At 32.2% G+C, this 20,950-nt stretch overlaps 1 protein-coding gene across 2 annotated transcripts in view; it reads right to left on the bottom strand.

Annotated features, from left to right (window-relative positions):
- The window catches only part of Set1 (SET domain containing 1), a 67,630-nt gene that overhangs the window by 31,530 nt on the left and 15,150 nt on the right, over nt 1–20,950 (bottom strand). For both annotated transcript variants that reach the window (XM_067269006.1, XM_067269007.1), the window contains exons 4-5: nt 16,616–16,720; nt 12,352–12,622 (exon numbers count right to left, since the gene is read on the bottom strand). In XM_067269006.1, the coding sequence (XP_067125107.1) occupies nt 12,352–12,622; nt 16,616–16,720 (376 nt within the window). The remainder of the gene's footprint in view (nt 1–12,351; nt 12,623–16,615; nt 16,721–20,950) is intronic.

Here is a 20,950-nt window from a genome sequence, read left to right as displayed (position 1 = left end):
ACAAAGTACTTAGATGTGAAACTTCTCCCCTTTCCTCATGTTTTTCTTTGCTCTTCATTAAGCTGTTCCATTTTGTTTACATTTGGATATTATTGCCATGACAAAATGAATTAAAATCTACAAAATCTGAACAATAATCTATGTTTTTGTTCTCAAATTTATTAAAAAATAAAAATTACTGTCAAAAATTGTGAGGAGTTTTAGTTTACATACAGAGCTTAAAAAGTTATAAATATAGGGTGTTCTGCTTAAAAGTACCCAATTTGATTTGGCTATAAAAAATGAACAGTTAAAGACACCACAAGTTCATCAAATTTTATGTAAGAGGAAAAATCACAAGATTTCATTAAAAATACCACATCTCTCTATGCACTCCAGCAGTCACAGTGACAACATCAAAGCAGTAGACAATTTCCTGCTATGTACACTGCAACATGTCCTATCTCACAATGGTGAAGGCTGAGACAATGTACTCCCAAAGATCTTTGACCAAAGTTATGTAAACCGTGCCTTTCATGTAGCCCCACAGAAAGAAATTTAAACAGATTAGATTGGGAGATTTTGGTGGCCATGCTACAGGGCATACCAGACCACAACCTGTACTTTCTCCTGTGATGAAGCCATGGTTGAATAATAATAATAATGCTCACAATTCAACTTCTGCACCATTTTGCTGTACAAAAAATATCTATGAAACTTGGCGAGTTTTCCCACTAGATGCTGCTTGGTACTTTTATATATATTAAACCATTCATTTTTTTATGGCAAATTAAAATTGGGTACTTCAGAGAAGAACACCTCTGAAGTACGATAAGATCTAAAGTAAGATCATAAGATAAGTACGTAAGATCTAAAGTACTATCACAAAATTGAAGATAAATAAAAGAAAATGTTAAAAATATTTTAACTTCTCTCTTATTTTTTTATACTACTATGTTATTGAAAATTAAAAATAAAAAGTATTGAAAAATTTCATAAAAGCACAAGAGAAAATCTTGAACTTTTATAAAAAAACTTTTATGTTTAGTTTCATCTATTGTCATGTATGTCTATTTTAAAATATTAGTCAATTCATACTTTACATTGAATAATTTTCAAATCCATATCACTTTTATTACTATATCTTTAATCCTGTTATCATTAATTTAATCAAACAAATGGTAAATTTTTATTCAAATTTATTTGCACTATAAAGGTAATATATGAATCCTGCAAAGCAATCATCAAGTTGAATAAAAAAATTTTTAAAATATTTATTTATAAATGATGCTATTATCACGAGAAAAATTATTCTTTACATTGTGATGATATAATAAATAGTTAATCAAATTTGAGGATTGGATGTTGTGCCAATCTTTTACTTAAACAAGAAAAGAAATTACCACAAAAAGGCATTAATTATGTATAAATACCACTTTATTTGCTAGCGCTTTCGATGTATTATAAGGCGTTGTCCTCGGGGCAGAAACAAACTCGAATAAATATTTCAAACAAACTTTTCAAATTAAAACTAACAGCTTTAGTCCTTTAGAACAAAATTATAATTACAATTAAGTTAAAGAAATTAATTTAAATAAAAAATTTAGAATTAATTTAAATAAAGAATTTAATTTAAAGTGCACATGGTTGCTAGGCACACTTTAATTTAAATTCTTTACGTTCGTTAATTCTAATTATAATTTCAAATCAAAATGATTTGAAATTATACTTAGAATTTACTTCACTTATAAATACAGATGGTGAGAATATAAAATTTTTACACCAAAATATGTTTCAAATCAATGTTCTAAACTCCACCAAAGATACTTGGCAATATAAATTTAACAATATAATTGAAACATATGGAATCTCAAGTGCTTTATTAGATAAATCTGACATAAATTGGAATAACGCCTATACACTATTGATGGAATCGGCCATATCGTAAATCAATAACTCAAGATCAAAACTCAATATTAAAATTGGCTTATCATTCCTGGTATTCTCAGATTTTAAAAATTCCTGACTCCAGATTTATTACAACTGATATAAATATGAATATTAAACGATTATTCTCACAACTTCGTCTTAATAAATATTCCTTATTGGTTAATAATACATATATAAATTTTTCCAATATAAAGTGCTATTGATGTAAATCAGAAAACTTTTTTACCCAGATTACCAATATATTTAATAATGACGTTATTAATTAATATTCAGCTAATGATATTCAACTAATTCTAATTATAATTTTGTTCTAAAGGACTAAAGCTGTTTGTTTTAATTTGAAAAGTTTGTTTGAAATATTTATTTGAGTTTGTTTCTGCCTGAGGACAACACCTTATAATATGTTGAAAACAAAGCGCTAGCAAATAAAGCGGTATTTATACATAATTAATGCCTTTTTGTGATAATTTCTTTTCTTGTTTAAGTAAAAGATCTGCATGATATCCAATCTTTTGGATCCATCTAGGAAATGCCATCGTGGCATTTCCTAGTTGGTGAACTGGTAAATCTAGTTCTTATGAAGAAACATACATAAATTCAGCTGCTCAAAGAATACATTGGCTCTGCAGAATGCCAAAAAATATAAAAAGGATATTTAGACAAACTCCATGATAGGGTTACTAGATTTACCAGTTCACCACTAGCTAAACACGTCCAACTAGGAAATGCCACGATGCAATCACCTGAGATACAAAGACTATTTGGCTATGCTAAAACCCATAAACCAGGCAAACAAATATGGCTGATCGTGGACAAATCAAGATCCCCAATGCTACCCATTAAGAAGGGTTTACATGAGCTCCTCAGAAACCATTTGAAAGAATATAGCTACACCATTTCTAATACTTGTGAACTCATCACTAAATTACAAAATATTGCTTTAACAGATCAAGAATTTATTACAGTTCTAGATTTTGAAGCTATGTATCCTTCCATTAAATTGGAACCGTGTTTCTGTGCCCTTAGAGATTTCCTCTTCCAAGCTGTTCCACCCAGGCCTAAACACCACAAGCAGATTTTAGAACTAGCCCACCTTATGTGCTACACCTCTTTTTTCACCTTCAACCAGCAAATCTATCTTCAAAAAAAAAGGGGTTTGAATGGGAATATCTGAAGACCTCTGTGAGTTAGTAGTTAGAAAATTAGATAGCCAAGTCCTAGAATCCTTCAACACAGAAATCATACTTTACACGCATTATGTCGATGATATTCTTATTATTTGGATATCCAAGCCAGATATTGATAGAGTTCTGCAGACTGTCAATAACAATTCGTTTGAGCTTAAGTTAAAGTTAGACCAACAGGACGATAAGATGGCCCATTTTCTTGACCTCAATATTTACCTGAATCAGGGTTGTATAGCCACTAAGGTATACCATAAGCCTAATCTTCGATCTTTCTTCATCCCCTCAACCTCGAAAGACCCATTTACTTATAAAATATCCGCTTACAGGGCTCTAATCTGTACAGCTTTTACGTATTGCTCTAGCATTAATGACGTGCTTCATGAAATCAAACACATTGCCATAGCCCACGGTTACAACGGTAAGCTTATAGATAGGCTAGCTCAAAAAATACAGTTACTTAAAAAACGAAGCGATTAATTCCAGACCCCTTAAACAACAATGTAAACAAATTGTAGTTGATTTTGACCCTAGAATGAGCCAAGCATTTAAAATCAGAACTAAGAAGGTCAAAGCTGATCTTACATACAAACGCAACCCTATGATATATAAACTTCTGGCTAATACCAAGGATAATACCAAGGATAAAGCCAGAAGACCGGAGATTTACTCGGTTCTGCTTGAGGACAATAGATTTAAGCCGAACGAAAAATTAACATACATAGGCTCAACCAACAGATCACTTACAAAAAGGATAGCTGAACATAAATACAACACACAACAATAAGTTTAATTCCACCCTAGCCCAGTTTGCAAGTGAACCGAATATAACGGCCAAATGGGAAGAGGCTAAGATTATTATACCTAAGCTTGATTATAACAAGCTTAGAACAATTGAAACAATGAGGGATTTTGTAAAAATTTCTAAAGAGAACTGTATTAACAGCAGAGACGCAGACTCGCTCTCCAGCGCACGGCAATCACTCCTCGATAACCCCTTAAATTAAATAAGCCAATCCACCCTCATAGAGCCCGTTGCAATCTTTCGAGCATTTTCTAAATTTATTTCGTTTTTTATTTTCCACTTTTAACAATTATCTTATCATCAATAGTCATTCGCACGTCTTGGTTTAACTCAAAAGATAATTAACAATGTCTATATCGTTTAAACTCCTAGCAATGACGTCACTAGTAAGAAGAAACCTTTATGAACAGTGATGTCATTTAAATATCTGCTAACCAACATTCCAATCGACCTTACTGTACCCGAAGAAGGCCATTCAAAATGGCCAAAAACATTTGTACTTAGTGATTAAACTGCTAGAAACAAAGTGTGAAAGGTTTTTTTGTGTTACTGATCATATGAAAATTAATGTTGACAATAGTGTTTTGCCAGGGCAATGGCAAAATTTGCTTTAACACAAAAATCTGCTTTATTGGTGTTTGCTTTAAGGTGAGTCAACTGTACTATGAACATCACCAATAAATATTGGAGGTATTCATAGTATTCAAATTTATTTCCATATATACAGTCACAGTGGCGGATCTAGAAGTACTCAAATGACTAACTCAAAAATTAAAAATACTTAAATTATTATAAGTGGATGGCCAAATAAATTGTATTTGTTGTCATAAATATTTTTTAAAATATTTTAAAGTTCAAACAAGGATATATTAATTTTTTATGTCAATAGAGAGGTTTTGGCTAACGTTTTCATAGCAAAAATGTGTACGCCGGACATTCAGCGCCTCCTTCCTGTAAGCCTAGAAGTTTGACAATGGCATTTGGAATGTCGAGCATGATTCCACTGACATTCCAAATACCATTGTCAAACTTCTAGGCTTACAGGAAGGAGGCACCAAACGTGTGACGTACACGTTTTCACGATAAAAACATCGACCGCAACCTCACTAATAATATTTCCTTGTATCTATCTGCCACTGCATTCAGACAGAGTCAGTACTACTGGCTTAATTTGCAACAAGAAAAGAGGCAAACTAGATCCCGAATGTTTTCAAATTCTTATTTTCTTAAATAAAAATCTGCAGTAGGTGAGAATGAGAACAATTATTTGTTAACTTACTATAGTTGAGATACAATTACCTAAAGAAAAAAAAAACTAGTTTAGTTAAAAGTGAAAATTAAAAGTTTGAAGTTCCATTTCTTAAAATTTAGTACATTGTTTTTCTTTTTATTTTACTTTATTAATTTATTGGGATATTGAAATAAATAAAACATATTAAATAATAAATTAAATAAATTATTAACTAAGTAAGTTACACAAGGTATGCAAAGTATTCAAATTCAAGAAAAATAAACAAAAAACTAACACCTAAATGCAAATTCCAGCATATAATCTTTAATGTTCAAACATTTTCAGCCATCTTTCAGAGGCCCTTGTCAGGAAAGAATGCACAAAAACAGAAAAGTAATATTCACTCATCTCTATTTTTTTCCATTAGTTATTTTGTTTAAATCAATATAAAACTGTCATGTTCTATTTAAATGTTCACTTAAAAGTTTTGTAATAAAAAGTAAAAATATTTTTGCATACAAGTAATTCACTTAATTATATGCCATATATATCATCGTTATCCCAACTGTCAATAGCAAGCTAAGGATAAAAACACAAAACTGACATTGATATTTCTAAAGGAAAATTGTTTTATAAAAAAAAAATAATTCATATATAACCATTCACAAAATTCATAGGAACACATTAAACTACTGTAGTAGAGAACAGTTTTCATAAGATCCAACAAAGTGTAGAACATTCTCTAGTATTCCAGAAGCATAAGATTAAACAACTTAATCAACTGTTTTCTTAAGTCTATTATTATTTCTTTATTGCTCTAGTTTCATATATACTGTACAAGAAAAAGAAAATGATATTGGCAAATCAATAAGACATATTTTCCTTTACAAAATAACTACAAAAATGGGTCAAGGTCATCAATGTTTTAATGTACTCTTTTGAATGACTAACAGAAGACCATTTTTGATTGTAATTTACTTATAACTGTCAAATATGAAGTATTCTAAATAAAAATATTTATTTTTATAAAATTTCTATAACTTGGAAAACATTAGTATTTAGATTACTCTTAATACATGATTGTATTTTTTATACTAATCTTATAATATTGACTACACAAAATAGTTTTAATAAAATATTCTCTCAAGTTTTAATCTTTTGGAATTATTAATGCATTGAATCGGATCAATAATTTTGGAGAATTATTTTATCATAAAACTAACTAAATTAATCATTAATCATAAAAAATTATCTTGTTATGAGAAAGATCTTTGAGATGCATTCAACAAACTAATAACTATATTTTAAGTTATATTTAGATATAAAGTAATTTGTTAAATTCAAAATTTTTTTTAAAAATGTAGTTGATAATTACAACACTCTTTCAATGATAAAATGCTTTATTAATCTAAAATTATATTAACAAGAAAATTACAAGGTTAGCAATTCAAATTCTTCTCACAAATCTGCACTGTCTACTAGAAACAAACATGGTTTTAGAAGCTGACAGAAACTGATGTTCATTAGCATTTGATTGAAAATATTCAAAGAAAGAAAAAACCTTTAAAAACAACTATTAAATATATTTAAATATTTTTCTGAAATAAAACATTTTGCTTACAATGAAATTTCACTTTTACACTTTTGTTTATATTAATCTGTTTTAGATTTTAAAATTATTTCTTAATTAAAGAGCTAACCATAAAATCATTTATGAATACAAATATAAATCCATGAAACTATAACAAGATTTTAATTGTGAATACTCATACTGCAGATGCTTGACTTATGCACTTTTTCATAATAATACAATTTACACAAATATAATACATTACAAATATAATACAAACATCACATTATTTTCATATCAGCACTTTGGTTTGTTATCAAAATAATTCATATTCATTTTTGGAGATATGCATACACACACCAATGTGAGAATCCGAACTTTAACAAAATTTCGTTGTCGATTTCATCGTACCTATTCGATAATGGTTGTCGTCTATTACCTGAGAACATCTTGATTTACATTTTCTCAACGGCAAAAGCAACACTTTTCCGTGATCCCTTGACCTCCTGGCCGTGCGTTACTGATTTTAATATCGTAATTAACGGTCGAAGGAGATAGTCGTTGCCAGTTCCTCTAGGATTAAAGTCGTAGAAATTTTCCCGTGTCGGTGCCAATCGTACTCTATCCGATTTTCACATTACCCTCGACTGTGCCTAGAAGAACTTTCCTCGATTGATCCAGACCTGTCCCAAACAATCCAAATCCAGACAACCTCAAGACCCTAGATATCCAAGTCCTCGTGGAATCCAAATCAAGAAGCATTGCCATCAACACAGGTATTTCCTGACTCACAAAGAATTGTAAACTCTCTCTCTCACAACTGCCAGATAGATGGGCTAAGTCAATACAGTTTTACCTTGGTTTTCGTTGATAATTTGTCCAAAAACAATGAAATCCGAAACTGACGAAAACCGAGGCAATTATTTCCATATGAATCAATGTAAATCCAATTAATTCGTTCTAGACACTCAAAAATACATACCAAAAACTCATTTTATAGAGAATTAATACAGCATTAAATACTAAAAGCAATAAGAAATTAACATAAAAGACTAATTAGCATAAAGATAAAAGCATTAAGATTAAAGATAAGATAATTAGAATTTAGATGAAAGCAATGGAATTGTTCTGCTAGACATGCGGGTTAATGTCTTGTCTTGTAGAAGCTAGTTGGGCATGAGCTTCTACCCTATATTACCTGTAGTAAAGTGTGACGTAATTGTCATGTAATAGTAGTTGTATGCATTTATGATGGTAGTATCGAGGAGAATAATGCCTTTGGGGAAATCCGTTTAACTGGCCCCTATTCAGGTGTTACAGAAGTGGACAAAACCCGGAAAGCTTCATGTGGCCAGCCCGCCCTGCCGAAGCGCAAACCCACAACCAAACTCCCAGTGTTTGGCAAATGGAACAGTTGGCAAATGGTGGACCGTCATGGGGTAATGTCACGCAACGAGAAATAATGCCACACTGTGCCGAAAAACACATGGGTCACCCTTCGTTTTCACAAAATTCAGCAAAGTCACTTGAGCATGCAACGAAATTTGAGGCAATCAATGAAAACCGACACAAATTTTTGCGAAAAAAAATCGACAATAACCGAAGTTAACAAAAACTGAGGTATTACTGTATTAGTTTTCTATTTCAAAATTTCACATTATTTCATTTGTTTATTATACTATAATGTAAATATAACTGCAATTTTTGACCTGTATGAATTTTCCATCAACACAGAATTCTTCAGTATTTGTTGCATATACCCCATGGTAGTCAAATTGCAGCTCACAAGCCATATGTTGCTCTTCTAAACCCTTACAGCTGATTGCAGAGACAGGGTTTATGTTAAATGGCGTTTAATAGCCGAACGGCATCTAGACGTTGGCTGGCTGAACCGCAGTTTAAAATGCGTTTGCAAAGATGACAATTGTCTATTTCTGAATGCCATCTAAACGAATCTCGGCAAAACGTTGGCTATTACTTTCTTCACTGTTACTTTCCTCTCTCAGGAGTCATTTAATCAATCAGGTTATTTGTTTATGACACCAGAAAAAAAGTGACAATGTGTTCAAATCATGCTGGAATTTTTTTGAAGAAGAAAAAAGTGTCCTTATGGAAATTATAAAAAATTATCCTGCAGTTAAGGAGAGAGGTTAGAACAATTGTATTCTGGGGATAAAAAAACCTGCATGGGAGATGGTACAGACAAATTTTCTTCGTCGTTTCCTTGTCATTGCAGTAAGACCTTATTCATTAAACAAGACCTTATTCTTATTATAAACATTTCTATCACTATACAAAGAACTTTTTAAATTTATTTAATAGTAGTTTGATAGATACTTGCATACAATAGAGATGTGAACTCTGATAAGATCACTGGCTACCCTCTGGAAGCTTCGGTGGCATAAAATCATAATGCCGTCAACAACTGTTGCTCAGTAATTAATGGCAATCCTCTTACATCTAGACCAGTAGTTGTTAACAGAGTCCACAGAAAAAAAATACTGAATTGGGGTTCACGGTGATATTTTAGTGGTCTATAGGGTAATTCTACTTCAGAACAATTGTTTTACTGAGAATTAAATTTTTACAGTATATATATATTGTCAATTTCTTTATTACTCATTTCTTGCATAAGAATTAAAATATAAATTATTTAAAATATTGAATACATATACGACATATATATCTCATTGACAAAGGTCAAAGAGAGATTATAAAGCCGGAGTTTGTTAGGAGAATCTTATACCATCAGCATCATGTCACCTAACAGTGACATTTCTGAATATTTTCCTTTCTTTTTCTATTAGTGAAAAATGTAAGGTTTTTTTTTCCTGTGCAATGTCTATGGGAGGGTCCACAAAAAAAAAAATTAAGAGGAAAAGAGGTCCATGGGTAAAAAAGTTTTAGAACCACTGATCTAGATGCTTAATTTCATTGCCACTACAATTTAAAAGACAAACAAATCCAGATTAAGAAAATTTATACCAAATTCAAAATCTGTCCTCGGAATAGATTTTTAAAGGAATATTTTGATGTATTACCCTCTCTGTCTTCATAATTGTCAACATGAATAATTCTCTTGATTCGTCTCGTTTACAATATTTATTAAATGAACAATATCCATTATAACATAAACTTTGCAACCAAAAAATGAATATGGTGACTTCTACTCAAGTAAAATGGTGGATAAACCTATCATCGAGGGAATCTAGAAACAAGTTATTTGACCTTCACGCTTCACGGCAATTCTTGCTTGCCACAAACTGCGGCAAGTGAAAAATGCCATCTCTGCAATGAAAATTTTCTGAACCATGGTCTAGAGATCAGTGATTCCCAAACTTTTTTGATCTACCTCCCCTTTGTTCCGTAAAGTTATACCCAACATCCCCTAACCCATTTTCTCTTGTGTGATAAAGGATTGGAAATATTCTTAGGAAAACTTTTCTATGAATCTCACACTTTGTGCCCTTACTGTACATTGTTCTCAACATCTGGAAACCATTAAACACAACGTTTCCTCTTATCTGTTTAACAGAGGAAAGGGAACAGCTGTCAGTGACCCCAACTTTTGCCTTTGGTCATCGTTCAGTACCCTGCCTCCAGCGCCCCCCTAGATTTACTCACCGCTCATAAGGGGGCGTTATCGCCCACTTTGAGAAACACTGATCTAGATGATCTCTAAATCATCATCAGCATCTAAACGTTGTCACTGCAATTAGCTGTTACTGAGGCTTCCATATACTATAGTATTTTAACTACATAATAGTTGCATATTGTGACATTCTGAGAGGGGTGTATGAAAGTAATTAAGTAATTAAATAATTAAGAATTATTTTTAATTCTTTGCTGAAATTGGAGAGGAAAGGGTCAATGGAGAAACCCACACATATCCTATTTCACCCATTTCTTAACAGATTAGTGATTAAATGTCTCTCAAATTTAAACAATTATAACTCAGGTTGTAACCTAATATCAAACCTTAGTCACTACCGGCAATTAATTTAGTATGTTTGACAGCTGTTGTCTCAATTTTGAAGTAAGATGAGTAACAATGCCGGATAGAAAGTGTCAATAATTCATTGAGATGTATGACTCTTGAAAACTCGTATAAACACCACCTGCACTCAGTTCGAACGTAGAATGTATTACATCAAGATTGCATCAGCCAGATGACTGTATAAATAGTAGTAGTACCCACTCCTCAGCATGGACAATCTTCAAGAAGCGAGGACCCAGGCTCAGTCTGTCACCTCTCCCAGAGCTCTCATAAAGCAACCTCCATGATCCACAATCATCCAGCCAACATCGTATGAACGGGTGCTCTGAGGTAATTAAGTAGATCTATGTGACTTTCTCTCTGCACCTAGATTTAGCAGACCTGCATATCAGGTGGCATACGAATCTTTGTCGCGCAGTTTATATCTTTGTATCTTTTATCGCATATAACTGCCATATTTAGCCATAACTTTTTAATCTTATGCATCTTAACTTAGAGATATTAAATTGTTGTTGTGTTTATGTTAAACCTGTCTATTTCTCAGAAACGGCCAACACCTATTGACTTACTTGCAACCTTCCCACTCCACTACTTGTCCTCCTAAAGCCATCCATTGACACTGACTGTCCTCACCAGACCATGCTGGTAAGCAGGGCATAGAGATCCCTTCTCTAACCCCCTCGGTTCTCACGCAATATATGGTTCCTATCATGACAATGTTAGGCTATCCCCAGCATATACTGAGTATCAGTTGTACTATGTAAATTTCAAGTGTATATTATGACACAGTTATCTCATTAAGCTTCATTTAAGATACAACTATATATTAAGCTCATCCAGATTTGGGTATTAAAAAAGATTTTCAATTTGTTTTCATTTGTATTTTATTACAGAAAAATCTACATGCCTTAAACTACTTTTCGACATATTCACCATGTGAATTAAAGCATGTTTCATATCTTGGCACTAATTGCAACATACCTGCTTCGTAGAATTTGGCCGCCTGAGATCTGAACCAGTTCTAAACGTTTACCTTGATCTCAACATCACTTGCAAAGTGGTGACGAGATCTACAATGTATTGTGAAACATTGAAGAAGTTACGGCATGTGGTACAGAACAAAAGGCATGGACTACTGACTTTCGGCATTGTGTTTGTGCATGATAATGCGTGACCGCATACTGCACACATAACAATGATGCTGCTTGATTCATTTCACTGGGAACAATTCTGTCACCCTCCTTATAGTCCGGACTAGCTCCATCTGACTTCCATTTGTTTTCTCATCTCAAGAAATTTCTTGCCAGCCACCACTTTGCAAGTGATGATGAGATCAAGGTAAACGTCCAGAACTGGTTCAGATCTCAGGCGGCCAAATTCTACGAAGCAGGTATGTTGCAATTAATGCCAAGATATGAAACATGCTTTAATTCACATGGTGAATATGTCGAAAACTAGTTTAAGGCATGTAGATTTTTCTGTAATAAAATACAAATGAAAACAAATTGAAAATCTTTTTTAATACCCAAACGGTACACGTACTTACTTTCTGGATGAGCTTAGTACATTTCAGTTTTCATAAAATAAAATTTTAACAAGTATACTTTGATAATCAATTTAAATTTTCAAACTTACCAAATGGATCAAAAAACACTTTAAGAATATTTCCCATGACAGATGAATGATTTAATTTTTCAACACAAAACTTTGCAGCTTGAGTTGTTGTAAAAGTGATTTTTGCTAATCCCAAATGTTTTTTTGTATTTGGATGATAAAAAATTTGTGATTCTTCTACTGTACCATACTTCTTAAGTAATTCCTCTAAAAATGCTTTATTGATATTATCATTTAAATTACTTATAGTGATTTCAAGTTTGGGAGGACTTCCAACGTAATTATTATCAATCTGAAAAGAAAATAAATCCATATTTTATAAATTATATAATTATAGATATTAACTTTTTAAGACAATCGTAATTCAAGTGAAGTAAATTTATCACAAAAATGTAATTAAATATATTAGAAAGTTTACTATAAATTCTAATGCAAACATAAAAATGAAATTTGCAAGAACAGTAATACAAACATTTATAATAATATGTCATTAGAAGACATTTAGAAATAATTTTTTTTATTACAGGAATTTGCTGATTACAATTCTTATAATACAAAAAATAATTTATGTGAATTTAGAATTTAAAAATATGAATAACTCAAAATATGCTCACTTTTATAGAGTTTTAATAGTTTTTAATATTTAAGTTCTAGTGCTTTTGAGCAAGCAACATTCACATATTTGTGAAGATGAATATCAACTGCTTGAAAGCACTAGAACACAAATGTTAGTGCTTTAATGGAATTTTAATAATCAAGTACAGTACATTGCAAATGTTGAAATCCTAATTGCTGTTTTTTATATAATAAATATGAACTAGATAATTATAATCTGAGGAAAGTAAATGAAATGGAAATGTAATATTTGATATTATGTATTTTAGGAGAGATTTAACTGCTTTAAATAAAAAAGATTTGCAGTGGACTACAAACAATTGCTTGACAAAAAAGGAAACAGTATAAAATGATATACAGTAGATCCCCCTATAACACAGGTTCATATAAGACGGATTCGTATAACACAACAGAAAAATTGCGATCGTGTTCGTATAACACGCTAAAAGAGGCTCGTATAACATGGTAAAAGAATGAGACAGATTGTCATGGCCGACTCGTGTCTCGACAGGATTGGTCGAATCTGGACCAATAGTGGACATTGCACAAACCGTCGAGTTTAAACGAGCAGCGGACCTACTAAAAACCATTTATTATTTAACGGCCATAAAAATCATATTTCTATTAACGATGTCTCCAAAGTTCGGCGAAGTTTTCGCAGAAAGAATAACTTATCGGGAAATGCGTCTGCCGTTCCATGAGCCGCTACGCGACGAAAACAAGCTTAATCAATGGTGTCTTCCAACGGCGTGCACTCGGTAATTATTCCTGCAATTTTTGTTTATGGCATAGTTTATATGGATTATTCCCAAAAAATTATATGTGTTTTGGAAATGTTTGAGTCAAATTAGTCCAGAATCGATTAATTTTATGGAAGAAAACCTTTCAAACAGCCGTACCCCCTAAACTGCACAAGTGCCAGGCCGTGAATGGCTCGTGTAATTGTAAAACCTAAGTGACTCGTACAACACAGAATTCATATAACACAGAACGTATCTACCGTGTTATAGGGGGTCTACTGTATTGCAAAATAAAATCTAGATTATGGGATTTTTGAACACATGCTTTATTTAAATAAAGTTTAAATTATCTTCAATACTGATACAGATTAAAGGTTTTCAGAGGTACTGTTCACTATATTCAAAAGGTTTCTGAAGGTATTTTGCACTATTTCTGGACATAAATATTTACACAGCATGGCAATACTGATGTGTTTCATCTATTTGTATAACAAACTGACAAGTTTCTGTACTTCAGGGAAGAACTAGATTTGTGTAACTCTTAAGCACTTTCACTAACCAAGGAAAACAATGTTTCAAAAAAAAAAAAAAAAAAAAGGCAAGAAATGTTGAAAAACTTATAAAGTATTTCACTATACAACAGTCAGCTAGGCAGTTCTATAATGATGTTTTAGCTAGAACAAGGACAAATGAACAGCATTCTCATATCAAAATGTGTGATGAACTCTATGAATGAGGAAACAATAACTGATGTTAGTGTTTTATTTATCTGTTATTGTTACAAGAGTATTCTATATAATGGTCTGTAATGAGTTAAACTCTCAAAAGTTGTTCAGTCTACAGGCTGAATGAGTTTTGAGTATGCCCAAGATTTTTGACACCAAATATCTTGTCTTGAGCAACAGCCACATTTTCATATGACATCTGTCAGTATACCTCCTTTGATCAACTTAAATTCTGCCAGGAGTTACAGCAATATGTTAGCCATTTTTGCTTGACAGATTTTTTGTCTTTTTGTAAAATTTATCTTCACAGACCAAACAAGTTTTGGAATACATGTCTTCATTACAAAGAAATTACCAAATAGTTTATTTATTCCTACAGTTTTGAAAATCATTCTTTTCATTGTATGTCTTCATATAAGTCTATTAGCTGTGTGAACAAGTAGATTTCATATATTAAATATTACTCATTCAAATATAAATCATTATTTTGTAACTTTTATAACATTGGTAAACTTAATTTTTAACTTTTACTTGCATTAAGTAAGGTTAAAGCAATGTTCAAGGGAAAGCGAAAGCTCGATGATGTAAGTTTATTAGAATAAGCTTAAACCAATCTTCATTAATTTAATTAATTTTATTGTTTTAAAAGCAGGAATATATTTGGGTTGATATTATTGAATTTATCATTAAATATTGTCGGTTTCGAGGATGTACTTAAAAACCCAGGAATTGTAAGTTTTTAAATTAGTTTACTGTTGGGAATTTTATATTTTTTAAATGATTTTGTAACAATTTTAAATTGAAATTTTTTAAAAAATGTTGATGGTAAACCTGCTGATGAGAGACCAACAGGTCCAAAACACAAAGATATCATGTATGTGTTCAGGTGATAAATAAAGACTGTTTTTCTGATTTCGTTTACTTAATTTGCAGAACCAGTTATCCAGTATAATAAATCCCAATAGTAGTTATGTCCTAGTTGACAAATTAAGTTCAAATTAATAAATTAAGGCACATAAATTAAACAGTAAGGTCTTGTTTTACATGGGAATTGAATTACATATGTGGATTCATGTTTCCACAGATGACAACGATTAGGTTAATTCTTAGATACACAGGAATAATTATATAAATGCACATGCTGACTATTTTTATCATAAATTTATAGTCTGTCTATGAAAAGAATTGACTTGAGATCAACATCACATGCGATATCACTTCAGTTAAACCAATTAGTACATTCTCTAATGATGTCAGCACTTTTCACTTAATATGTCAGGCAATGAATTTTAATTTATTTTCTCTCACTAGAAGGCATAGCAACTTTTCCATTAATAGTGTTAATAGTTTCCATTATTCGATCCACGTTCCTCGTTTTTTACCGTCTGAAGAAAAACTACCAAGTTCGAAAACGTTAACGAAGATTTTTCGTTTTGCGTCCAACACCAGTAAAAGGTTCCCGAAAGGGTGGTAATAGTGTTAATTTTTTATAGCATGTATTCACTGTAAAGAATTATACATTTAACAACTACTATAACGAACTTCCTCGTATTCCAATACCAGAACATGAAACTTTCATAACACTGTTTATAATGAGTGACATGTTTAATAAATGAAAAAGAAACTGGAAGTAACTTGCCACAACTAAGCAATCAATGGCTGATGCTTATTGGTTAATACCCAAGTTGATTCTTTCCATAGACAGACTATAGTATATATGTTATTATATAGACTATAGTATATATGTTATTATATAGACTATAGTATATATATGTTATATATATATAGTTATTTTACTTAAGTAAATCAATTTAACATTTTTCTGTTAATTGTAAATGATTAGATAAGTGTCTTGGCAATCATCTGGGAACTACTTAGAATGGAGCAAAAAGTTACACATAGTAGATACTGTATAAAATGAAATTCTAACACAAAGCCCTCACATAAAACAAGGCCATTCTGTATTAAGATATTTATTTGCAATTCAAACTCCTTTTCTCAGAATGAAAACTTTTTTAGAAAGCAACAGAAAAATTTCTCTTGTTAGTTCCTGATAATCATCATAAAACTTGAAAGTGATTGAATTTTTTAAATAGTTTGAATTGGATTTTAAATGACTCTCCAATAAGTTTATTTATTTACTTAAATATTCAGAGAAAGCTTTTACATGAATAATTACAAAGGTTTCTGTAAATTGAAAATTACCTTAAATCTAGGTACCGGCAGTTCTGCACACTCAGTCCTGGACCACAGCAATGCAAGTCTTGATCGTGGATCTCGAATTTGCACTGGTGGATACAGTGATTCTTGCTATTATTGAAAAAGGAAAGAAATGAATAAGTAAAGGATATATTACCCTTCGATACTATAAAGTTATTAAATAAAACATTTTAAATTAAATAAATCAACATTTGTAACATGTAAAATTAATATATTTAATAATAAATTTGACAAATAAATAAAGTTACATTTTTAATTGACTGAATTTGGCTATTTCAGATTGAAAGGTTTAATCAATCAGGTAGAGAAAAGTTATGTATGAGAAGTGTTCAAATGAAAAGGTACAAAATGTCATCACAACCAAACCAGTTGAAATGGGAATATGCCACTTTGGGATACCGTAGTGAGACATCTAGGGATGTGAATGTAGCGTCCGGTGTGGTTGTGCACCTGCACACGACACAGGAGAGAAGCAGGCAGTTGTGTGTTCTGTCCAATTGATGCAGCAGCGCGTGTGAGGACATCATGGTGTTCACATTGGAAAAGCTGACGATTGAGGAGCAGCGAGGTGTTATCGGATTTCTGCGGAAGGTGTTAAACCGGCCAATATTCATTGTCGAATGGTGGCCGTATATGGGGAGACTGTGTGTCTGACAAGTCAGTGAGAAAGCAGAGTGCCCATTTTCGTGAAGGCTGGGAGTGTTTGAGTGATGACCCGAGACCGGCCAGGCAAACACGGTAACATGTCTCCCTGCGACTTCCATCTGTTTGGTCCACTCAAAAAACATCTCAAAGGGAAACGCTTCAATTCGGATGACGAACTGAAGGACACAGTGGAGGACTGGCTCTTGTCACAGCCACAGGAATTCTGGGAACAGGGAATACTTTGGCTCGTTAAACAGTGAGATAGTTGTGCTCAGGTCTCTGGTGATTACTTTGAATAAAGATTTCAATTATACCCACAGTGTCATTTCATACCTTTTCATTTGAACACCCCTCATATTTTATATTTTTTAATTAATAAATAAATCTGAGAAACTTAGATTTTTCAACAATTAACACACAAATTGACAATATTTTTTTTGAAAATATCAAACTCATAAATAGGTGTAACACTATATAAGTACTCAATGTTGAGAATTTAATGCAACCATCTAATTTTTTTTAATCTCTCTTCTCCTTTATGAAAACAAAATATTCTAATCACGAGTGTGGTGAGATAAAATTCCCAAATGCTCCAATTAGATGGTTTGTAGATTCCAGTCTGTTTTCTTCATTTCATTCACATTATTACAATTCCTACTTGATGTTAGTCAAACCGTTTTTGTGAGTAAAACTATTTATTTGACTAACAAAATCATGCACACATTCCTCAAATTGCAGGACCTCCTTTTCATCAGATTTGAAATGCTATTTTATGACAGCAATTCAAATGCATGCCCCTTGTTTTCCTTAAGCCAGGGCATTGTCCTCTAATCAGTAAGATGTGAATTATGTCATTTCACATGATCAGTGCTTTCTTAGTAAATAATATAGATAGTTATCTAGTGTTTGTTAGGTTGCATACCTGCAAATGTTGAGATAGTTCAGATTGGTAACAATTCAAGCAAAAAGAAGTTTAGCATTCATTGCATCTTCCAATATAAGTTTATCATCATTTTCTTTTTAGTTAACATTGTATTGTAAAGACTAATATATTTAAATTATTTAGTAGTGTCTGCTCTCATAACTCTAATGCAATGATGCCCAAACTATGGCTCTGGAACCAAGTCCTGTCTGCAAACATACTTGACACACACTTATAAATGACAGAAATAGGCCTAATCTTTGTAAATATAGAACTTACAAAATATTTGTGGCCAACCACCTACAACTTATGTAAAATTTGGACTGCCAATTGAAAAGTTGGGCATCATTGCTCTAGTATGTCGGAATGCATCAAAATGACATCATTTTGCCACATGCAACAGCTCTAGACATTACACATAAGAACTTAAATCCAGCTCAATACATCTGAGTAGACCTAAATTATTAAAAAATTTCAATTATAGAGTATAGTCCAGAAAATTTCTAATCTTAATGTTTCCCTTTTCAGCAAAAATTCAAAATGATTTTCTATTATTTCATATGAAAGGATTAACCAGGGAAGCACAACCTTTTCTGAAGAAGAGCCGGGTTAAGTTTACTGACCAGAGGGCCCGGACCATTTTACAACCTTCTTTGTTGACACAAGGAGTGTAATTACTTTAGCCGCTGACAGTGTTGATAATTACAGGAAGTTTACGAGACTCGACAGGGTTTGAAATAATTATTAAATCCAAAACTTTTTAGTGTAATCAGCTTCCATTAAAAACAAAAACCTTAATAATTCCAGCATTAAAAATATTTAATAAAAACGTTTTCGACTGTTTTAAACAGCCTTCATCAGTTAAAACGAACTCAAAAACGAAAAGAATGCAGAAAAAATAGAACTCAAGCAAATATTTAAAATTCAAATTAATTCCAAAGTAAAAATGCCGTTCTGGATAAGAAAATAACAAATTGCGCATGCGCAACATATCGCAGTGAGAATAAAAATAAAAAATAAAACAAATAACAAAATATTGCCACAAAAACCTGTCTATTGCAAGAAAAAATGTTATGTACTGCGGTAAAACGATCTCCAAGCCGTGGACAAAGCATCAGCGTCTCTATGGTTAATACAACCGGTGTTAACGAGGGCTTTGTAGATTTCTAGTTTTTCTAAATATTTCAGCATTTGTTTGTTGGTCGTGGCCTTAATAATAGACGCTTTGTCCCAATAAATGTCAACATCTTGATATTTAGCGAAAGCTGCTAGCACAGTAGTATCCAAGCTTTTATTAATGGAGTATCTATGCACCTTAAGCCTCTGCTTTAAATGCCTCATAGTTGCACCAACGTATACCAGATCTGAATTAAAACGACGATCCTTTAACGGTATAGAATATACCCGTTTTAAAACTCTGGTTTTCTTTTTTCTTGTCGTTTCTTAATAATCGATATATTGTAGGATTACGTCGATATAACAATCTTAAGTTGTTGTTTTTGGCTACTTTCTTAATCATCGTGTGCAAGAAAGGAAAATAATCGAGAATCACTTTTCTCCCTTGATTCATAGGAGGAAGCTGCTGATTTTTCGTCCTCTGAAACCTGTCGATAAGTCTATCAATCTCCTTACTCCGATACCCATGTTGTAATGCTGTAGCACGAATGTAACTTAGTTCCTTATAGGTGTCAATAACACTGGTGCAATGCGTGTGAGCACGCTTGATCCAGGCATGGAACGCTGTGTATTTAAAATTCATCGGATCGACAGAATTTTTTGGTATAATAATGGGCTGATAGGTGGGTTTTCTATAAATGTCCAGTCCATATTTGACCCTCCTTGCATGTGATTGAAAGATCAAGGAAATTTACATTAAAAGCACTTTCTTGGTCTAGTGCTAAGGTCAAACCATATGGGTTTTTGTTGATTTCGTGAAGGAACTGCGGAGCGCTACTATCATTTTTCCAAAGGATGAAAACATCATCCACATATCTTGTATATAAAACAATCTGATGTTGAAAGATGAGTATGATCTTGCTTTCCAAACGCCGTAATACAAGTTCACATAAAATAGAGGACATAGGGCTTCCCATAGGCACCCCTCTTTCTTGCAAATATGTATCATCTTCAAATTCGAAAAACGACGTGTAACATATTAAATTTGCAAGTTCCAAAATGCTGGTATGGTATTTCGCTGCATTATCTATATTAGCAAAAAAAATTGTTTTTGTGAACTGAGGGACTTTCTTTTTGCTAATATAGATAATGCAGCGAAATACCATACCAGCATAAAAAAAAAAAAAAAAAAAAATCGCTATTTTCATGGTTTTTCGGCACTTTTTTCACTTATTTTTACGTTATTTGGTGCTATTTATACGAATAAGCAAGTTTTCCGAAGCATAAAATTGAAAATTTCCCGCCAAAGTAGAAACTTCCCAATAACATCAGAAATGACGTTCTATCTTCATTTTATTACATTTGATTCTTCTAAAAATCATTATACTACTATGTATTAGACTTAAAATATTTGAAATCTAAACCAGAAAGTGTGTTAGCTAGAAATAGAAGAACTTCAACCCCCCCATTTCTCACCTAGGGAAAGGCATAAAACAGTTGGATGCTAATGACTTTGTGAAAGGGAAAAAGTTCTATACTCAGAAACTTGGAAAGAAGGAATTTGGCCTGTACCATCCGCGCGGACGGCATAAACATTGAAAGGGGGCCGTACGTGGCCCCCAAGCCGCAGGTTGTGC

Source organism: Centruroides vittatus, unplaced genomic scaffold (genome assembly GCF_030686945.1).
Source record: "Centruroides vittatus isolate TY-2023 unplaced genomic scaffold, ASM3068694v2 contig_345, whole genome shotgun sequence".
NCBI classification, from domain to species: Eukaryota; Metazoa; Arthropoda; class Arachnida; order Scorpiones; family Buthidae; genus Centruroides; species Centruroides vittatus.
The sequence above is the reverse complement of the archived record's forward strand: the minus strand, read 5'-3'. Positions and strand labels throughout refer to the sequence as shown.